The sequence below is a fragment of the Pseudophryne corroboree genome, chromosome 1 (assembly GCF_028390025.1).
Source record: "Pseudophryne corroboree isolate aPseCor3 chromosome 1, aPseCor3.hap2, whole genome shotgun sequence".
Taxonomy (NCBI): domain Eukaryota; kingdom Metazoa; phylum Chordata; class Amphibia; order Anura; family Myobatrachidae; genus Pseudophryne; species Pseudophryne corroboree.
Window position 1 is genome coordinate 373,000,034 of NC_086444.1, and position 17,821 is coordinate 373,017,854.

A 17,821-nucleotide genomic window follows, 5' to 3' on the forward strand; every position below is an offset into this window, starting at 1 on the left:
TAGTTTCTATCTTGCGATCTGAAGGATCTTTAAGCGTAGTAGCTGCTGGCACTGGTATGGTTAATTTCTTGGTAAGCTTTGACACTGAAGAATCAACTATTGGTGGATTCTCCCATGTACACGTTACCGAGTCTGGAAACGGATAACTAGACTTAAATCTGCGAGGTATAGAAAACCGTTTATCTGGATTCTGTCGTGTTTCTACTAACATCTGATTTAGAGAATCCGACACAGGAAAACTTACTGGCGTCTTCCGTCGTTTAGTAAATACGACCTGATCATTGGTGAGAGGCTGCTCAGCTTCAGGAAACCTTAGAGACCGCCGTACCGCTCTGATGAGATCATCTATGCCGGAACTGTTAACATCCTCGTTATCTGACTCCACTTCGCCTTCCTCACCCTCATCGTTTTCCGTGAGGTCTGGCATGGAATCGTCAGAATGCAACATAGCAGACACTGGAAAATCATAAGACATATGAAAATTATCCCGTTTGCCCAAAATGGATTTGGACCTTACGCAAGGCTGAGACGCCTCCGGTAGATCTGGCGGGCTCACCCTAGACTCAGATCTTAACGTTTCTCGCTCCAGACGAGCCGCGGTCATTTCTGTCTGAAATCTCTCCAGTACATTTACTAACATACCCCACGGAGGGTCCGGTGAGGAAATTGGTTGTAAAACCGGAGCAGAAATGGTATTCTGAACGGAATCCACAAAACATACTTTACATGTGGTAGATGCATCCGGTAACACACTGCCACATACTTTGCAAATATGCTTTTTAGTTTTTGCTGGTGCCTTACTCATTATGGCGACAGACAATACAATACACAAAAAACAGACACCTGCACGACTCAGTAAAATAGCAATAAGGTGTCTCTGTATATATATCTGGCCCAGTGCAGTACACGTGGCCAGTACTATGAAATGTGATCCCAAATTCCCACTAACACCCCTGCGCCTCCGGTGGAGTAGAGATGTAGTACTGGAACGTTCTGGAATCACAGCAGGAAGACACAGGAAGCATGGTTAAAAATGGCTGCCCTGCTAACTTATACATATAATCCTAGTGCTGGTTACATTCACTGATTATACTGTAACAATCCCTGCAGCCTCTTATCTGCTGCTGCAGTATTTCTCTGCTTCATTATTATTTGTCCCCCCTGTAATGGCTGCCTGCTCTTAGTACAGCGGCAGCGCAGCGTGTGGGCCCCCAGCGGGTATCGTAGAGCGCTATGTGCCTCGTGTTTCCCAGCGGTGGGCTCCTGTATAATAGCGTCAGCTAATCAAGCTAGCGCTGCGGCGGCCGGCGGCCTGTGAGAGTCGATCAGAGGTGCCTGCACGGAGGTCTGTGGCCGAACGTGCGGGCGCCTGAGCGGGGAGAGCCGCGGTGCCTGCACGGAGGTCTGTGGCCGAACGTGCGGGCGCCTGAGCGGGGAGAGCCGCGGTGCCTGCACGGAGGTCTGTGGCCGAACGTGCGGGCGCCTGAGAGGGGAGAGCCGCGGTGCCTGCACGGAGGTCTGTGGCCGAACGTGCGGCGCCTGAGAGGGGAGATCAGCGGCGTCACCAAGCACTATGTACCCCCACGTCGGGGCGGCAGCGGGAGCTGACCGCCCCGTTTCACATACCTTACTCCTGCAGACGTGCGGAGGCTCCGACGGGGCTTCTTAAACAAGCGCCGGCCAGCCTGTGCAGGAGGATGTGTGGGCTGTGAGGGAGCTCTTTCAGAGAGGCCCGACACGCCCGTGCTGCTATCAGCAGCTGCACTATCCCTGACCCTGCCTTTTGGAAGGGGGAAAGGGATGTGTCCAAATAGTAGAAAAAATAAAAATAAAAAGTTTCTTCAAAAAACCGTGACTTCAGTTATTCAGGTGTTGCCACGTTCAGCACAGAAAAAACACTGAGATGTGCTCGGGGATATGGAGGGGTGGAGTGTTACTAAATTTAAATATTCAGTGCTGTTCCTACGGAAGCCCGTCCATATCCCAAGAGTACTCCAGTGACCCCTAGTGGATGAAAAAGAAAGATGTTTTGCATATCACTGATGACCCATCTGTCCCTGACACGAGGGTACACATGTTTAAGGGGAAGAAAGCGGAGATAACATTTCCCCCCTCTCATGAACCAAATGAATTGTGTGAAAAAGAGCGGGAATCTTCAGACAAGAAACTGCAGTTTCCCAAAAGAATTCTCATGGCGTATCCTTTCCCTGCTAGGGCCAGGATACGATGGGAATCCTCCCCTAGGGTGGACAAGGAGTTGACACGTTTACCCAAAAGGTAGCACTGACATACCAAGATACAGCTACCCTCATACCAAGATACAGCTACCCTTAGGGATCCTGCAGATAACATGCAGAAAAGTACTTTGAAGTCCATTTACACACATTCTGGTACACTACTCAGACCGGCGATTGTGTCGGCATGGGTTTATAGCGCTGTAGCAGCGTGGATAGATACCTTATCAGTGGAGATTGAAACACTAGATAAGGATACCATGTTATTGACCCTAGGATATATAAAAGATGCTGTCTTATATATAAGACATGCTCAAAGAGACATTGGTCTACTGGGTTCTAGAGTCAACGCTATGTCGATTTCTGCTAGACGTGTCCTGTGGAACATGCAATGGACAGGTGATGCCGACTAAAAGAGGCATATGGAGGTTTTACCTTACAAGGGTGAGGAATTGTGTGGAGAAGGGCTCTCGGACCTGGTCTCCACAGCTATAGCTGGTAAATCTGATCTATTGAATACTTTTCTGCCAGTTTTGGCTGTAACTTTGCATCATCGTAGTCGACACTGGAGTCAGACTCCGTGTCGGTATCAGTGTCTATTATTTTGGATAGTGGTCCTTTTGAGACTCTGAAGGTCCCTGCGACATAGGGACAGACATGGGTAGATTCCCTGTCTGTTCTCTAATCTTTTGTGCAATAAATTTACCTCAGCACTTAATTCCACATATCCAGTCAGGTGTCGGCGTTGTCGACTGAGACACCACACACACACACATTTGCTCCATCTTCTCCTTAGAAGAGCCTTTTACCTCAGACATGTCGACACACACGTACCGACACACCACACACTCAGGGAATCCTCTTATCTGAAGACAGTTCCCCCACAAGGCCCTTTGGAGAGACAGAGAGAGAGTATGCCAGCACACAGCCAGCGCTAATACCCCAGGAAAAAAACACACAATGTGTTTACCCAGTAGCGCTGTAATACTATTATTTGCTGCCAATTATGTGCCCCCCCCCACCCTCTTCTCTGAAACCCCCTTTCACTGTGGATAAGCAGGGGAGAGTCCGGGGAACTTCCTCTCAGCTGTGCTGTGGAGAAAATGTCGCTGGTGAGTGCTGAGGAAGAAGCCCCGCCCCCTCGGCGGCGGGCTTCTGTCCCGCTTAAATATAATAAAAACTGGCGGGGGCTCTTTATATATACAGTGCCTAGCTGTATATATAACTCTTTTGCCAGAAATGAGGTTTATATTGCTGCCCAGGGCGCCCCCACTGCGCCCTGCACCCTTACAGTGACTGCCGTGTGTGAGGTGCGTGGGTGCAATGGCGCACAGCTGCACTGCTGTGCGTTACCTCAGTGAAGATCATGAAGTCTTCTGCCGCCTCTGAAGTCTTCTTTTCTTCTCATACTCACCCGGCTTCTATCTTCCGGCTCTGTGAGGAGGACGGCGGCGCAGCTCCGGGACGAACTCCAGGGTGAGACCTGTGTTCTGACTCCCTCTGGAGCTAATGGTGTCCAGTAGCCTAAGAAGCAGAGCCTTGAAACTCACAGAAGTAGGTCTGCTTCTCTCCCCTCAGTCCCTCGATGCAGGGAGTCTGTTGCCAGCAGGCTCCCTGAAAATAAAAAACCTAACAAAAATACTTTCTGTCAGAAAGCTCAGGAGAGCTCTCTGAAAAGCACCCAGTCTCCACTGGGCACAGTATCAAACTGAGGTCTGGAGGAGGGGCATAGAGGGAGGAGCCAGTGCACACCAGATCTAAAGTCTTTCTTAAAGTGCCCATGTCTCCTGCGGAGCCCGTCTATCCCCATGGTCCTTACGGAGTCCCCAGCATCCTCTAGGACGTAAGAGAAAAAATAAGATTTAAAACCTACCGGTAAATCTTTTTCTCGTAGTCCGTACAGGATGCTGAGACTCCGTAAGGACCATGGGGATAGACGGGCTCCGCAGGAGACATGGGCACTTTAAGAAAGACTTTGACTCTGGGTGTGCACTGGCTCCTCCCTCTTTGCCCCTCCTCCAGACTTCAGTTAGAGAAACTGTGCCCAGAAGAGATGGACAGTACGAGGAAAGGATTTTAGTTAATCCAAGGGCAAGATTCATACCAGCCACACCAATCACACCGTATAACTTGTGTTAAACTAACCAGTTAACAGTATGAAAAACAACATAGTTTCGGTCCAAAACCGATGAAACTATAACAAAACCCTTATTTAAGCAATAACTATATACAAGTCTTGCAGAAGTAGTCCGCACTTGGGGCGGGCGCCCAGCATCCTCTACGGACTACGAGAAAAAAGATTTACCGGTAGGTTTAAAATCTTATTTTCTCTAACGTCCTAGAGGATGCTGGGACTCCGTAAGGACCATGGGGATTATACCAAAGCTCCCAAACGGGCGGGAGAGTGCGGATGACTCTGCAGCACCGATTGAGCAAACATGAGGTCCTCCTCAGCCAGGGTATCAAACTTATAAAACTTTGCAAAGGTGTTTGACCCTGACCAAGTAGCAGCTCGGCACAGCTGTAGTGTCGAGACCCCTCGGGCAGCCGCCCAAGAAGAGCCCACCTTCCTAGTGGAATGGGCCTTAACCGATTTTGGTAACGGCAATCCTGCCATAGAATGCGTTTGCTGGATCGTGTTACAGATCCAGCGAGCAATAGTCTGCTTTGAAGCAGGGCCGCCAACCTTGTTGGCTGCATACAGGACAAACAGTGCTTCTGTTTTTCTGATCCTAGCCGTTCTGGCCACGTAAATTTTCAAAGCCCTGACCACATCAAGGGACTCGGAATCCTCCAAGTCACGAGTAGCCACAGGCACGACAATAGGTTGGTTCATATGAAAGGATGAGACCACCTTAGGTAGGAATTGAGGACGGGTCCGCAACTGCGCTCTATCCATATGGAAAACCAGATAGGGGCTTTTATGTGATAAAGCCGCCAATTCCGAAACTCGCCTAGCCGAAGCCAAGGCTAACAACATGACCACCTTCCAAGTGAGATATTTTAACTCCACCGTTTTGAGTGGTTCAAACCAATGTGACTTAAGGAAACTTAACACCACGTTAAGGTCCCAAGACGCCACCGGAGGTACAAAAGGAGGCTGAATATGTAGTACTCCCTTTACAAAAGTCTGTACTTCAGGTAGAGAGGCCAATTCCTTTTGAAAGAAAATGGATAAGGCCGAAATATGAACTTTTATGGAGCCTAATTTTAGGCCCAAATTCACTCCAGTTTGCAGGAAGTGAAGGAGACGACCCAGATGGAATTCCTCCGTAGGAGCATTCCTGGCCTCACACCAAGAAACATATTTTCTCCATATTCGGTGATAATGTTTTGATGTCACGTTCTTCCTAGCCTTTATTAGCGTAGGAATGACCTCATCCGGAATACCTTTGTCCGCCTTGGCGGTTTACATGAGCTACTGCGGTGAAATTGTCCGACTGAATCAGAACTGGTTTGTCGCGAAGTAATGCCTCCGGTTGACGTAGGGCGTTGTATATGGCCCTCAACTCCAGGATGTTGATGTGGAGACAATTCTCTAGACCCAACCAAAGACCTTGGAAATTTCTTCCCTGTGTGACTGCTCCCCAACCTCGGAGACTTGCGTCTGTGGTCACCAGGATCCAGTCCTGAATGCCGAACCTGCGACCCTCTAGGAGGTGAGCACTCTGCAGCCACCACAGGAGAGTCACCCTTGCTCTGGGGGACAGGGTGATCCTCTGATGCATTTGTAGATGTGACCCGGACCACTTGTCCAGTAGGTCCCATTGGAAGGTCCTCGCATGGAACCTGCCGAAGGGAATGGCTTCGTACGATGCCCCCATTTTCCCCAGCACTCGAGTGCAGTGATGCACTGACACCTGTTTTGGCTTCAATAGTTTCCTGACCAGAGTCATGAGTTCCTGAGCTTTTTCCATTGGAAGAAAAACCTTCTTCTGGTCTGTGTCCAGAATCAAGCCCAAGAAGGTTAGACGCGTCGTAGGAACCAACTGTGACTTCGGGATATTGAGAATCCAGGCCGTGTTGCTGCAACACCTTCAAAGACAGAGACACGCTGTCCAGTAACTTCTCCCGAGATCTCGCTTTTATGAGGAGATCGTCCAAGTATGCGATAATTGTGACCCCTCGCTTGCGCAGGAGCACCATCATTTCCGCCATTACCTTGGTGAAAATCCTCGGGCCGTTGAAAGCCCAAACGGCAACGTCTGAAATTGGTAATGACAATCTTGTACAGCAAATCTCAGGAACGCCTGATGAGGAGGAAATATTGGAACATGAAGGTATGCATCCTTTATGTCCAGGGAAACCATAAAATCCCCCCCTTCCAGGCTGGCGATGACCGCCCTGAGCGATTCCATCTTGAATTTGAACCTTTTCAAGTATAGGTTCAGGGATTTTAAATTCAAAATGGGTCTGACCCAACCGTCCGGTTTCGGAACCACAAACAGGGTTGAGTAATAACCCTTTCCTTGCTGCAGTAGAGGAACCTTGACCACTACCTGTTGAAGATACAATTTTTGTATTGCATTCAACACTAACTCCCTCTCTGAGGGAGCCGCAGGTAGAGCCGATTTGAAAAACCGGCGAGGAGGCACCTCTTCGAATTCCAGCTTGTATCCATGAGAAACAATTTCTATAGCCCAGGCATCCAGCTGTGAATGAACCCAGATGTGGCTGAAAAGTCGAAGACGTGCCCCCACTTGAGCGGACTCCCCCAGGGAAGCCGCAGCGTCATGCGGTGGATTTTGCAGAGGCAGGGGAGGACTTCTGTTCCTGGGAACTAGCTGTGTGCAGCTTTTTTCCTCTGCCCTTACCTCTGGCAAGAAAGGACGATCCTCGTACTCTTTTGCTTTTATTTGAACGAAAGGACTGCATTTGATAATGAGGCGCTTTCTTAGGCTGTGAGGGAACATAAGGCAAAAAATTCGATTTACCTGCCGTAGCTGTGGAGACGAGGTCCGAGAGGCCTTCTCCAAATAACTCCTCACCTTTGTAAGGCAAAGACTCCATATGCCTCTTTGAGTCGGCATCACCCGTCCACTGTCGGGTCCATAAGACTCGCCTAGCAGAAACAGACAGAGCGTTTATTCTGGAACTTAGCAAACAAATGTCTCTTTGAGCATCCCTCATATATAATGCAGAATCTTTTATATGCCCTAGGGTCATTAAAATGGTATCCTTATCTAGGGTCTCAATTTCCGTAGATAAGGAGTCTGTCCATGCTGCGACAGCACTACAAACCCAGGCCGACGCCATTGCCGGTCTAAGAATTGTACCTGAATGTGTGTAAATGGACTTCATGGTAACCTCCTGTCTGCGATCAGCAGCATCCTTGAGGGTAGCCGTATCTCGGGATGGCCGCGCTATCTTCTTTGAGAAACGTGTTAAAGCCTTGTCCACCTTAGGAGAAGACTCCCATCGTATCCTATCCGTTTGCGGCAAAGGATACGCCATAAGAATCCTTTTGGGAATCTGCAGCCTCTTGTCTGGAGATTCCCAAGCCTTTTCGCACAGCTCGCTCTCAGCTCATACGAGGATGGAAAAGTGACCTCAGGCTTTTTCTCTTTATACATGTGTACCCTCTTGTCAGGGACAGGCGGTTCCTCTGTGATATGCAAAACATCTTTTATTGCAATAATCATATATCGAATGCCCTTAGCCACTTTTGGCTGTAATTTTGCCTCCTCATAGTCGACACTGGAGTCTGAATCCGTGTCGGTATCTGTGTCCATTATTTGGGACAATGTGCACTTCTGAGACCCGGAAGGTCCCGGTGACACAGGGACAGGCATGGTCTGACTACCTGACTGTTCCCTAGCCTCAGCCTTGTCTAATCTCTTGTGTAATAAATTAACACTAGCACTCAAGACATTCCACATCTCCATCCAGTCCGGTGTCGGCGCTGCCGACGGAGATCTGACATTCATACACTCCTCCTCCTTAGGTGAGCCTTCCACTTCATACATGTCGACACACGCGTACCGACACACCCCACACACACAGGGAAGCTCTTATCTGAAGACAGTTCCCCACCAGGCCCTTTGGAGAGACAGAGAGAGAGTATGCCAGCACACACCCCAGCGCTATATAACCCAGGCAAAACACAGAATGTTTCCCCAGTAGCGCTGAAATAACACGTTTTTCGCCAATTATGTGACCACCCCCTCTTGAAAAACCCACTGTCACCTCAGTAAGCAGGGGAGAGTCCGGGGGCTCTTTATATACATGTACAGTGCCCAGCTGTACATGTATATATGTGTTTATGCCATAATAGGTTTATATTGCTGCCCAGGGCGCCCCCCCTGCGCCCTTACAGTGACCAGAGTGTGTGAGGTGTTGGGAGCGGGTCTGGGACTCCAGGTCGACAACAAAAAAGTCGACACACCTTAGGTCGACACCAATTGGTCGACACATCTTAGGTCGACATGGCCAAAATGTCGACAGGAACAAGGTCGACATGGAAAAAAGTTCGACATGAATTTTTTATGGGGGGTTTTGCGTCGTTTTCTTCGTAGAGTGACCGGGAACCCCAATTAGTGCACCGCTTCGCTCGCCATGCTTCGGGCAAGGTGCCTTCGCTTCGCTCGGCACAGATTACCGTTCCAATCGTAGTCCACGTGGATCGTTAAGTATGAAAAGGTTAAAAAAAAAAATTGTGAAAAACTCATGTCGACCTTTTTCCATGTCGACCTTGTTCCTGTCGACCTTTTGCCCATGTCGACCTAAGGTGTGTCGACCAATTGGCGTCGACCTAAGGTGTGTCGACCTTTTTGTTGTCGACCTGGAGTCCGCATACCATTGGGAGCAATGGCGCAGAGCTGCAGTGCTGTGCGTTACCTCAGTGAAGATCACGAAGTCTTCTCCCGCCTTTGAAGCCTTCTTACTTCTCATACTCACCCGGCTTCTATCTTCTGGCTCTGCGAGGAGGACGGCGGCGCGGCTCTGGGACGAACTCCAGGGTGAGACCTGTGTTCCGACTCCCTCTGGAGCTAATGGTATCCAGTAGCCTAAGAAACAGGACCTTGAAACTCAGAGAAGTAGGGCTGTTTCTCTCTCCTCAGTCCCACGATGCAGGGAGTCTGTTGCCAGCAGGCTCCCTGAAAATAAAAAACCTAATTAAAATACTTTCTTAGCAGGAAACTCAGGAGAGCTCCCTGCAGTGCACCCATCTCCTCTGGGCACAGTATCAAACTGAGGTTTGGAGGAGGGGCATAGAGGGAGGAGCCAGTGCACCTCCAGAGTCAAAGTCTTTCTTAAAGTGCCCATGTCTCCTGCGGAGCCCGTCTAGCCCCATGGTCCTTACGGAGTCCCAGCATCCTCTAGGACGTTAGAGAAAGTATTGCTTTACCTGCAATTAATGTTTACAGGCAGTGCTTCTTAAACTTGGTCCTCAAGTCACACTAATGGGTTGATTCAATTAGCACTGGGCGAGATTCAATTGTGGCAAACGCCAGCAGCCATTAGATGGCAATTCCAACGGAGCAATTCAATTGTTGCCCCGTTCGGGCGTGATGGCTGCCTGCACCTGCACTTCATCTCGCAGCCCCCAGAGATGGCGAGCTGAAATACGCAAAAAGTGACCCATTTTGGCGACAAAAGCGCACTTTTCTCGATCATGCTCAGCACTTTGGTCCTCTATGGGCACAATCAGTGCGCAGAAATCAAACTGAATTGCGCCACGCAATCTCCCGTCACTTTAGAGGGAGATCAGGTGCACACAAAAAATTGAATACCGCTCACTGACTCGCAACTGTTGCAAGATCTCACACGCTGCCGCGACAGCCAGGCACAGAACTGTCCCTGCTGTGGGAAATGAGCAACGACACCTGCAGCTGTCAAAAGCGATAGCAAGTTCACACGGGTGGTCTTCTGTTTGCCGGCGGTCGGGCTCCCGGCGCTCAGTATACCGGCGCCGGGAGCCCGACAGCCGGAATACCGACAATTATTTTCCCTCGTGGGGGTCCACGACCCCCATAGAGGGAGAATAAAATAGTGTGGCGCGCGTAGCGCGCCACCGTGCCCGTAGCGTGGCGAGCGCAGCGAGCCCGCAAGGGGCTCATTTGCGCTCGCCAAGCTGTCGGTAAGCCGGCGGTCGGGCTCCCGGCGCCGGGATGCTGGTCGCCGGGAGCCCGACCGCCGGCCAGCCGTAGTGAACCCGTTCACACATTGCCCAGCATATCGGACCCTGTCATTGAACACACACCGGCCCTTTAAACCAGGACTCTCATGGATTATACAGGTTCTGTGGCTAATTATATCAAGATGAAATGCAGGTTTGAAGTCAGACAGAATTCATTAGTGTCCTGGTTTAAAGTGATAATATGGCAAGACTGGGTATAACGTGCATAACGTACGCCGATATCGCTTCTCCCCCATAACGACAAACAATACATCTACCCCCTGGACCTTGAGGACCGTGTTTGGGAACCACCGCTCTAAGGGGTCTATTCATGTACAAATGCATACAGGAGCGCCGCCACAGACAGTAACCGTGTACACACCTGATACGCAGCTCTTTCAGCCTCCCCCCTCTGTTCCAGGTGTAGGACACCCTGTAGAGCCCAAGTCGGCTGTACTTCGCTGGCCTCAAGTTCCCGGGGACTCTGACGGCAGCAACTGGTCCCTTCTGCCGGAGCTTGGCAGTGCCCGGCTTATGTGCATTCTGCCTGAAACATACAAAACACAAGCGCCGCTGAGTGCCCGCTGCTCCCCGCCTGTATGCCCCAGGCTGACAGCACGGATCGTTAAGTAGCTACATGGGTCACACACATGTGCCACTAATCTATTGGCCGGGCACAGTGGGCACACACAGCAGCGCCATAACGTTCCACGGATATATAAATAAAACACGTTTGTTATTACCCCTTGTACGGACGCTCCATTGTATCCGCTCCACAGTTCCGGGCCGGCCGCTATAGCATCCGCGCCGCTCTTCCCGCTCGGTGTCCTAGCGACATTACCCCTGGAACGGAGCTAAACGGCTCTACAGCGCCACCTACTGACATAACCTGAGAGAGCGAAGTGGCGAATGTCCCTCCTTGCAGGGAACATGGCATGGGTTAATGCTGCCAGGATCGGTCTGTGGACAGAGCCCTTGGGCCAGAGGGGTTACATGTAAATTGCCTTGGACCCCCAAAGTGATTAAAACAGGGCTCACGTCGTAAGGCCATGCCCCCTTCCAGTGAGGCCTGTACCTCCTTTTTGTTGGCGTGCATGTGGCCAGGGTATGTCTACCGCGCTGGGCAGTGGCAGATTGCTGTGCTGCAAATTACACTGTCCTGCGATCAGATAGTCGCCGCCCAGGGGGAGTGAAAATTTGCCCTGTGCGATTACATGTGTACGCTGTGCGAAAAATCCCCTCAGTCAGCAAGAAGCAGCAAAACCATTTACATCACACTCACCATCTAATGTTTTTCCCATTCTGTGCAGTGTGTGCAGTCTGTGCATAGCTCAATCTCCTCCAGTGCGAAGAAATGAGGCTGATTGGGGCCAGAGCTGACGTCATACACCCTCCCTGAAAACGCTTGGGAACACCTGCGTTTTTCCAGACACTCCCAGAAAACGTCCAGTTACCATCTAAAAAATGTACTCTTCCTGTCAATCACTATCCGAACGCCGTGCACTCAAAATTTTTGTGCCATCTTGTCTCTGTTTGACGACGCACGTGTGCATTGCAGTGACTACGCATGCGCAGTAGTTCGATAATCGCCCGCTGTGCGAAAGCACACAGCAGCAATCAGGTCTGAATCGGGCCCCATGTTTGATGGACATACAATGCATCGTACGATTTTAAGTGGCATTTTCCTGGATTATTTTTTTATATATTTTTTTTTTGGTAAGGCACACCATCGATCGTTTAACGACCCGTCGTGTGTCCAGAGCCCCAAATCGTGTGTCCAGAGCTGCTCTCCCCAAACAAAAAAAGTGCCCCTGCACAAACTGCAGGTATGCGCACTTCCGAAAAATGGATGTATATGACTGGGAGTGGGCGTGGCTTCCTTTTTCAGTAACTGAGATAGGCATGGGGAGGGGAAGCTCCATTGCATCCAATGGTGGGAACTTTGCGGTCAGCGGTGAGGTTACTTTCGGTCAACCGCTGACCGCAAAGTTCCCACCATTGGATACAATGGAGCGCATAGGCGCAACATTGTATCTCTGCCGTGCGCAGCCTGACTGACAGCTCAGGAGCACACAGCCAATCAGGAGAGTGCCATGACGTGGCGCTCCCTGATTGGCTGAAGGGACTCTCTGTGACAGGAGTCACGGGGGGTCCCAGCAGTCGGGGAAAGGGGTCCCATGTGTAAACATGGGACCCCTTTCAGTGCGTGGTTCGGGTTTTTCGGTTTGTGTTTTTGCCAAGTACGTGGATTACAAGCTCAAAAGAGGACAGATCTACACTGGATTTTTGTGAGTATTATTTTATTTTCAGGTAACCCATGGATTCTACTTGGAGAAGTGGACCGACCCTCGTGTGAACATAGGTAAGTATGTGTGAATGTAGGTGTGCATGTATGTAATAAAGTTGTACTTTCAAGGTGTGTGAGTTCTGTTTTTATTTGGGTATTTTTTTTGTAGTAGAACTACAGGTACCAGTGGGCCCGTTTTTCCACCGCATGCTGGTCCTTGTGGTTCTCCAAGTACCAGCTTGCGGGGGAGGCTTGCTGGGACTTGTAGTACTGCTACAAAAAAACAATATTCTATTTTTTTTCACAAGGCTATCAGCCCCCCATCCGCAGCCCTTGGATGGAGGGGACAGCCTCGGGCTTCACCCCTGGCCCTTGGGTGGCTGGAGGGGGGGGACCCCTTGATTTAAGGGGTTCCCACTCCTCCAGGGTACCCCGGCCAGGGGTGACTAGTTAGTGATTTAATGCCAGGGCCGCAGGGACCTATATAAAAGTGTCCCCCGGCTGTGGCATTATCTCTCTGACTAGTGGAGCCCGGTGCTGGTTCCAAAAATACGGGGGACCCCTACTCTTTTTGTCCCCCGTATTTTTGGCACCAGGACCAGGCGCAGAGCCCGGTGCTGGTTGTTAAAATATGGGGGAACCCGGTCAATTTCCCCCCCATATTTTTGCAACCAGGACTGGCTCAAAGAGTCCGAGGCTGGTTATGCTTAGGAGGGGGGACCCTACGCAAATTTTTTTCCCAGTTTTTACATTAAACAGACCCTTTCCCATAGATAACCATGGACAGATCTCACTGAGCCGTGCATGGTTATCCAAACTCGATTGGAAAAAGCAGGTCTATTTTATTGCTGCTTTTTTTAACGATTCGCAAAAAAATACACCCGCACTTGAGCACTCAGAGACTAACACCCAAATACGAATGAATAGTGAATACCTGTGTTGTAGGAAATAACAGCCGCGTTTGACCGATGGTCTATTCATTCGTATTTGTGTACTTTGCCGTTCAAACCATTACGAATGTCCCAAACACTGCCGAGATTTGTGCTTAGTGAATTCCCGTGTTGGGACTTAGAAAAAAAAACACAAATCGGCCAAACTCTGATTTTTAGTAAATACTGGCCCAGGAGTTCATCTGCAAAGGCGAAAAATTTTCATTTGTGGTTACCTATGAAAGCCCCTAACAGCAATGACCAATTCTGAAGGGTGCCAATAAGCTGGTCCAACGCTATATTAAATAATTGAAGTGCTTTACGTCTCTTACTTAACCTATCTTCTTTTCAATACTTCCTTTGATGGCACCAAATCCCTCGGTTTTCTGCCACCCTGATACTTATTTCAGTGCTGTTTACTGATGCAGCTATGTTTATGTACCCTGTACTTGTCCTATATTGTATTGAATTGTAAGTCACTGTCTTCATGTTTTTCTTATTTGTTTACTCTGTAATTGGGCGCTATGGATACCATGTGGCGCCATATAAATAAAGGATAATCTAATATATAAAAATGAAAATGTGTCCTTCTGTCTTACTATACAAATCCACTGTTTACAAGCGAAGATCGTGAAATGTTACATATGAGCGTATTAAAACACGGCAGAGGCAACTAAAACTATTTGAAATCCCTAGCACCCCTAGGGGGTGCAGACAGCAGCGCAGAGTATATCAGGAGACAGCATAACTACGGAATTGCTGGAGCAATGTACTCAAAAATTGGTACACATATGCCTTACAATCTGCCAACCAACACTGTGGGGGGAAGACACCCCTAGCACCCCTAGGGGTGAGGCAGCAGCACTGAGTATTTCAGCAGATAGCATAACTCTGGAATGCCTGCAGCAATTTTCAATAAACTTGGAACACATATGACTTACACTCTGGACACAAACACCGTGGGGGTCAGACACCCCTAGCACCCCTAGGTGTGGGACAGCAGAACAGAGTATGTCAGCAAATAGCAAAACTGTGGAAGGCCTGGAACAATTTACACCAAACTTGGTACATATCTGATTTACAATCTGGGAACAAACTCTGTGGGGGTTAGACACCCCTAGCAGCCCCAGGGGTGGGACAGCAGCACAGAGTATTTCAGGAGACAGAATACCTCCCGAATGCCTGGACAAATTTACAGCAAACTTGGTACACATATGACTTACAAACACTGTGGGGGTAAGACACCCCTAGCACCCCTAGGGGTGAGGCAGCAGCACAGAGTTTTTCAGCAGACATTATAACTCTGGAATGCCTGAAGAAATTTACACCAAACTTGCTACACATACAACTTACACTCTGGGAGCAAACACTGTGGGGGTAACACACCACTGGCACCCCTAGAGGTGGGCCAGCAGCACAGACTATATCAGGACATACATGATATGTCAGTGATGACAGGGCTGCATGTGACAGGGCCAGTGACATGATGTGAGGAGGGGAATGGAGGTAGCACAAACCCACACACTGAGAGTTATATAGTAGAAGTAGCATGGTCCCCCAACAGCACATATATCAGGAGATACATAATGTGCTGCGCTATATAAGAAACTGTAAAAAAAAAATGATAATTTCACAGGGGCACTGACATGATGTGAGGAGGGGAATGGAGGCAGCAGGAAGCCACAGACTGAGAGTTGTATAGTGGGAAGATCAGGGTCCCTTGGGGGACCAAAAAGGGGTCCGGACAATACACAAAGTGCATGAGGGAAGCAAGATATGCCTATATACTAGATCTCCAACCAACATAAATTAACTAACAACTATCATTCTAATTTACCATCCTCATCCCATAGCGAAGCACAGGTATTCAGCTATCTACAATGTTATTTATACTGTGTGTTTAATATTTAATTTTATTTTTGGAAACAGACATTCTTAAAATCCCGGGCAACGCTGGGTACTCCAGCTAGTAATAATAATAAAACTGACACTGCTGCCCAGTACCTCTAAATATTTGTAGGGACTTACTGAGAAGGCCATTCACAAGCAATTTTGTACATTGATTTAAATAAATGTATTTATATTAATAAAGGATGATCCAAATTCTCTAGAATCCAAGACTTAAAGGCCATCTAAGCATGCAGGCTCAATAGAATAGTAGGAGAACTACTCACCATCCAGTTTCAATAGAGTAGTAGAAAACCTTTGGTGCACAGGAGAAGAAGCAAAAACTGTAATCGACGAATGAATTCCCAGTACAGAATAACGCTCATGCCACTGGCGTTTCTATAATGGGTGCAGTGTGTGCGGTGCTCACGGGCCCATGTTTCCAGGAGGGCCCACACTGCACCCATAGAAAATACTTACCCCTCCGGAGACCCATGACGGAGGCCCTGCTGGGCGGGCACAGATCACTCGGAAAATGGCTGCCACTGCCATTTCCGAGTGATTTGCGCATTCACACTGGAGGTGTCCCCGGAAACAAGGCGCGGGCGAAATGTTCCCAGAGACCTGCGCATGCGCAGTAGACATGCCAGAGGCTAATGTTGCCGGAGAAGAGAGGGCCCGCGATGGAGGCTGAACGCGGGTCCCCTCCTCTTTTAAAACTCCCCTGGCCAATGCGCATGGCTGCCATCAGAAAATGTGGGACCTGGGACCCCTCCCCACACGCACAAACAAATTAATAAATTATATATAATGTCCATGTGATCCGGCTCTCCTTTAGGATAAATTGCCGCACCGGGTGCCCCCGTAATAAATCAAGCATATAGACAGTGGAAGCGGCACTCCTGGTGTCTGAATCAATGAAAACTCTTAGCAGGCAGGTAGTAACAGACTAGTTTCCCTTCACAGCGGGCAGCGGCAACGGGACAGACTCTGGAGTGGGCAGCGGGGGGCACAGCAGCAGCGGATCTTGCCATGGTGCGGCGCCCTCCGGAAGGCGGCACCCCGGGCAAAAGTCCTGCTTGCCCGTGGCAAGATCCGCTACTGGCTCCTGACACCATATTATGTCCCCACAGTAATGTCCCTGTCACCATACTATGCCCCACAGTTATGCCCCTGTCATCATATTATGTCCCAGTACCTGCTTTCAGGAGTTTTGCTCTTTGTCAGGGGAACCGCCACCACGGGTCTGCTGTGCCGGCGGGGGCCTCCCTGCCCCTTTAAACATTTTGAAAATGTCCCTCTCAAAATGGCCACCGCCTGCTCTAGCATTTAAAATAACTGTCTCTATTGAGGTGGTGACCATTTTGGGAGGGATATTTTCAATACTAAGAGTGGCGGCCCTCTCAGTAGCGGGCAGTGGCGGGTGGCATGCGGCCCAGACCATCCACTCTGCATCAGAGCAGCCGGGACAGTTGCGTTCCCCGCAAACACTCCCAGAAAACGGTCAGTTGCCACCCAGAAACTCCCACTTCCTGTCAATCTCCTTGCGTTCGGCTGTGCGACTGGAATCGTCGCTAGAACCAGTGCAAAATCACAAAGGACTTCGTACCCATACGATGCGCGTGCGCATTGCGGTGCATACGCATGTGTAGATTACCCGTTTTTTTCACTAATTGCTACGAAGCGAACAACGGCAGCTAGCGATCAACTCGGAATGACCCCCAAAGCTTCTTCATTGTTACATATTGACAATGCACACCTGCCATAGTGTTGCAACTTGTTAAGGCACCTTAAGTGGTTATTGACCACCATTATTTATTTCTGAAGTTGCTTGCAATTCGGTTGAAATATACCGATAGAACAACATGGACACTTTACAAGAGGAAGTTTCTGGTTTCCGACACACTCGTTTACCACAAGGAGAATTTCTTTCCCTGTCGGATATAGATGTTGAACGTATCTCTGGGATAACGTATCCCTCTGGGATAACACCGCTCCTACTCCAACGGAGGAGGCATCTACCTCTAAGATAAAAGGAGAGTCGGTGTCGGGCTGTTTCAGAACTGGTGCAGAGATGAACCGTTCCTTCAGAAGGTGAAAAGCCTGCGTAGCTTCTTCGGACCACTTGGACGTATTAGCACCTTTCTTGGTAAATGCAGTGATAGGCGCCACAATGGTGGAAAAGTCTCGTATAAACTTTCTATAATAATTGGCGAACCCTAAGAACCTCTGGACCCCTTTGAGGGTTAAGGGTATAGAGAGAAAAAAAGGAGGGGAGTATGCTTTGCGCTTGAAACAATATATCAAAAATTAGATGTGCAGTCGGACAAAGAAGATAGACTCAGTACAACTTCAAAATGATAAT

The 17,821-nt window shown here is 49.2% G+C and overlaps 1 protein-coding gene across 3 annotated transcripts in view; it reads right to left on the bottom strand.

Moving 5' to 3' along the window:
• Positions 1–11,453, bottom strand: part of SFI1 (SFI1 centrin binding protein) — a 353,554-nt gene extending 342,101 nt beyond the window's left edge. Inside the window, exons 1-2 of one of the 3 annotated variants that reach the window (XM_063913069.1) lie at positions 11,097–11,453; positions 10,736–10,900 (exon numbers count right to left, since the gene is read on the bottom strand). In XM_063913069.1, coding sequence (XP_063769139.1) covers positions 10,736–10,900; positions 11,097–11,116 — 185 coding nt within the window. In that variant the 5' untranslated portion in view covers positions 11,117–11,453. The remainder of the gene's footprint in view (positions 1–10,735; positions 10,901–11,096) is intronic. The other 2 variants (XM_063913070.1, XM_063913068.1) reach the window with 2 other exon arrangements.
• Between the last annotated feature and the right edge of the window lie 6,368 nt (positions 11,454–17,821).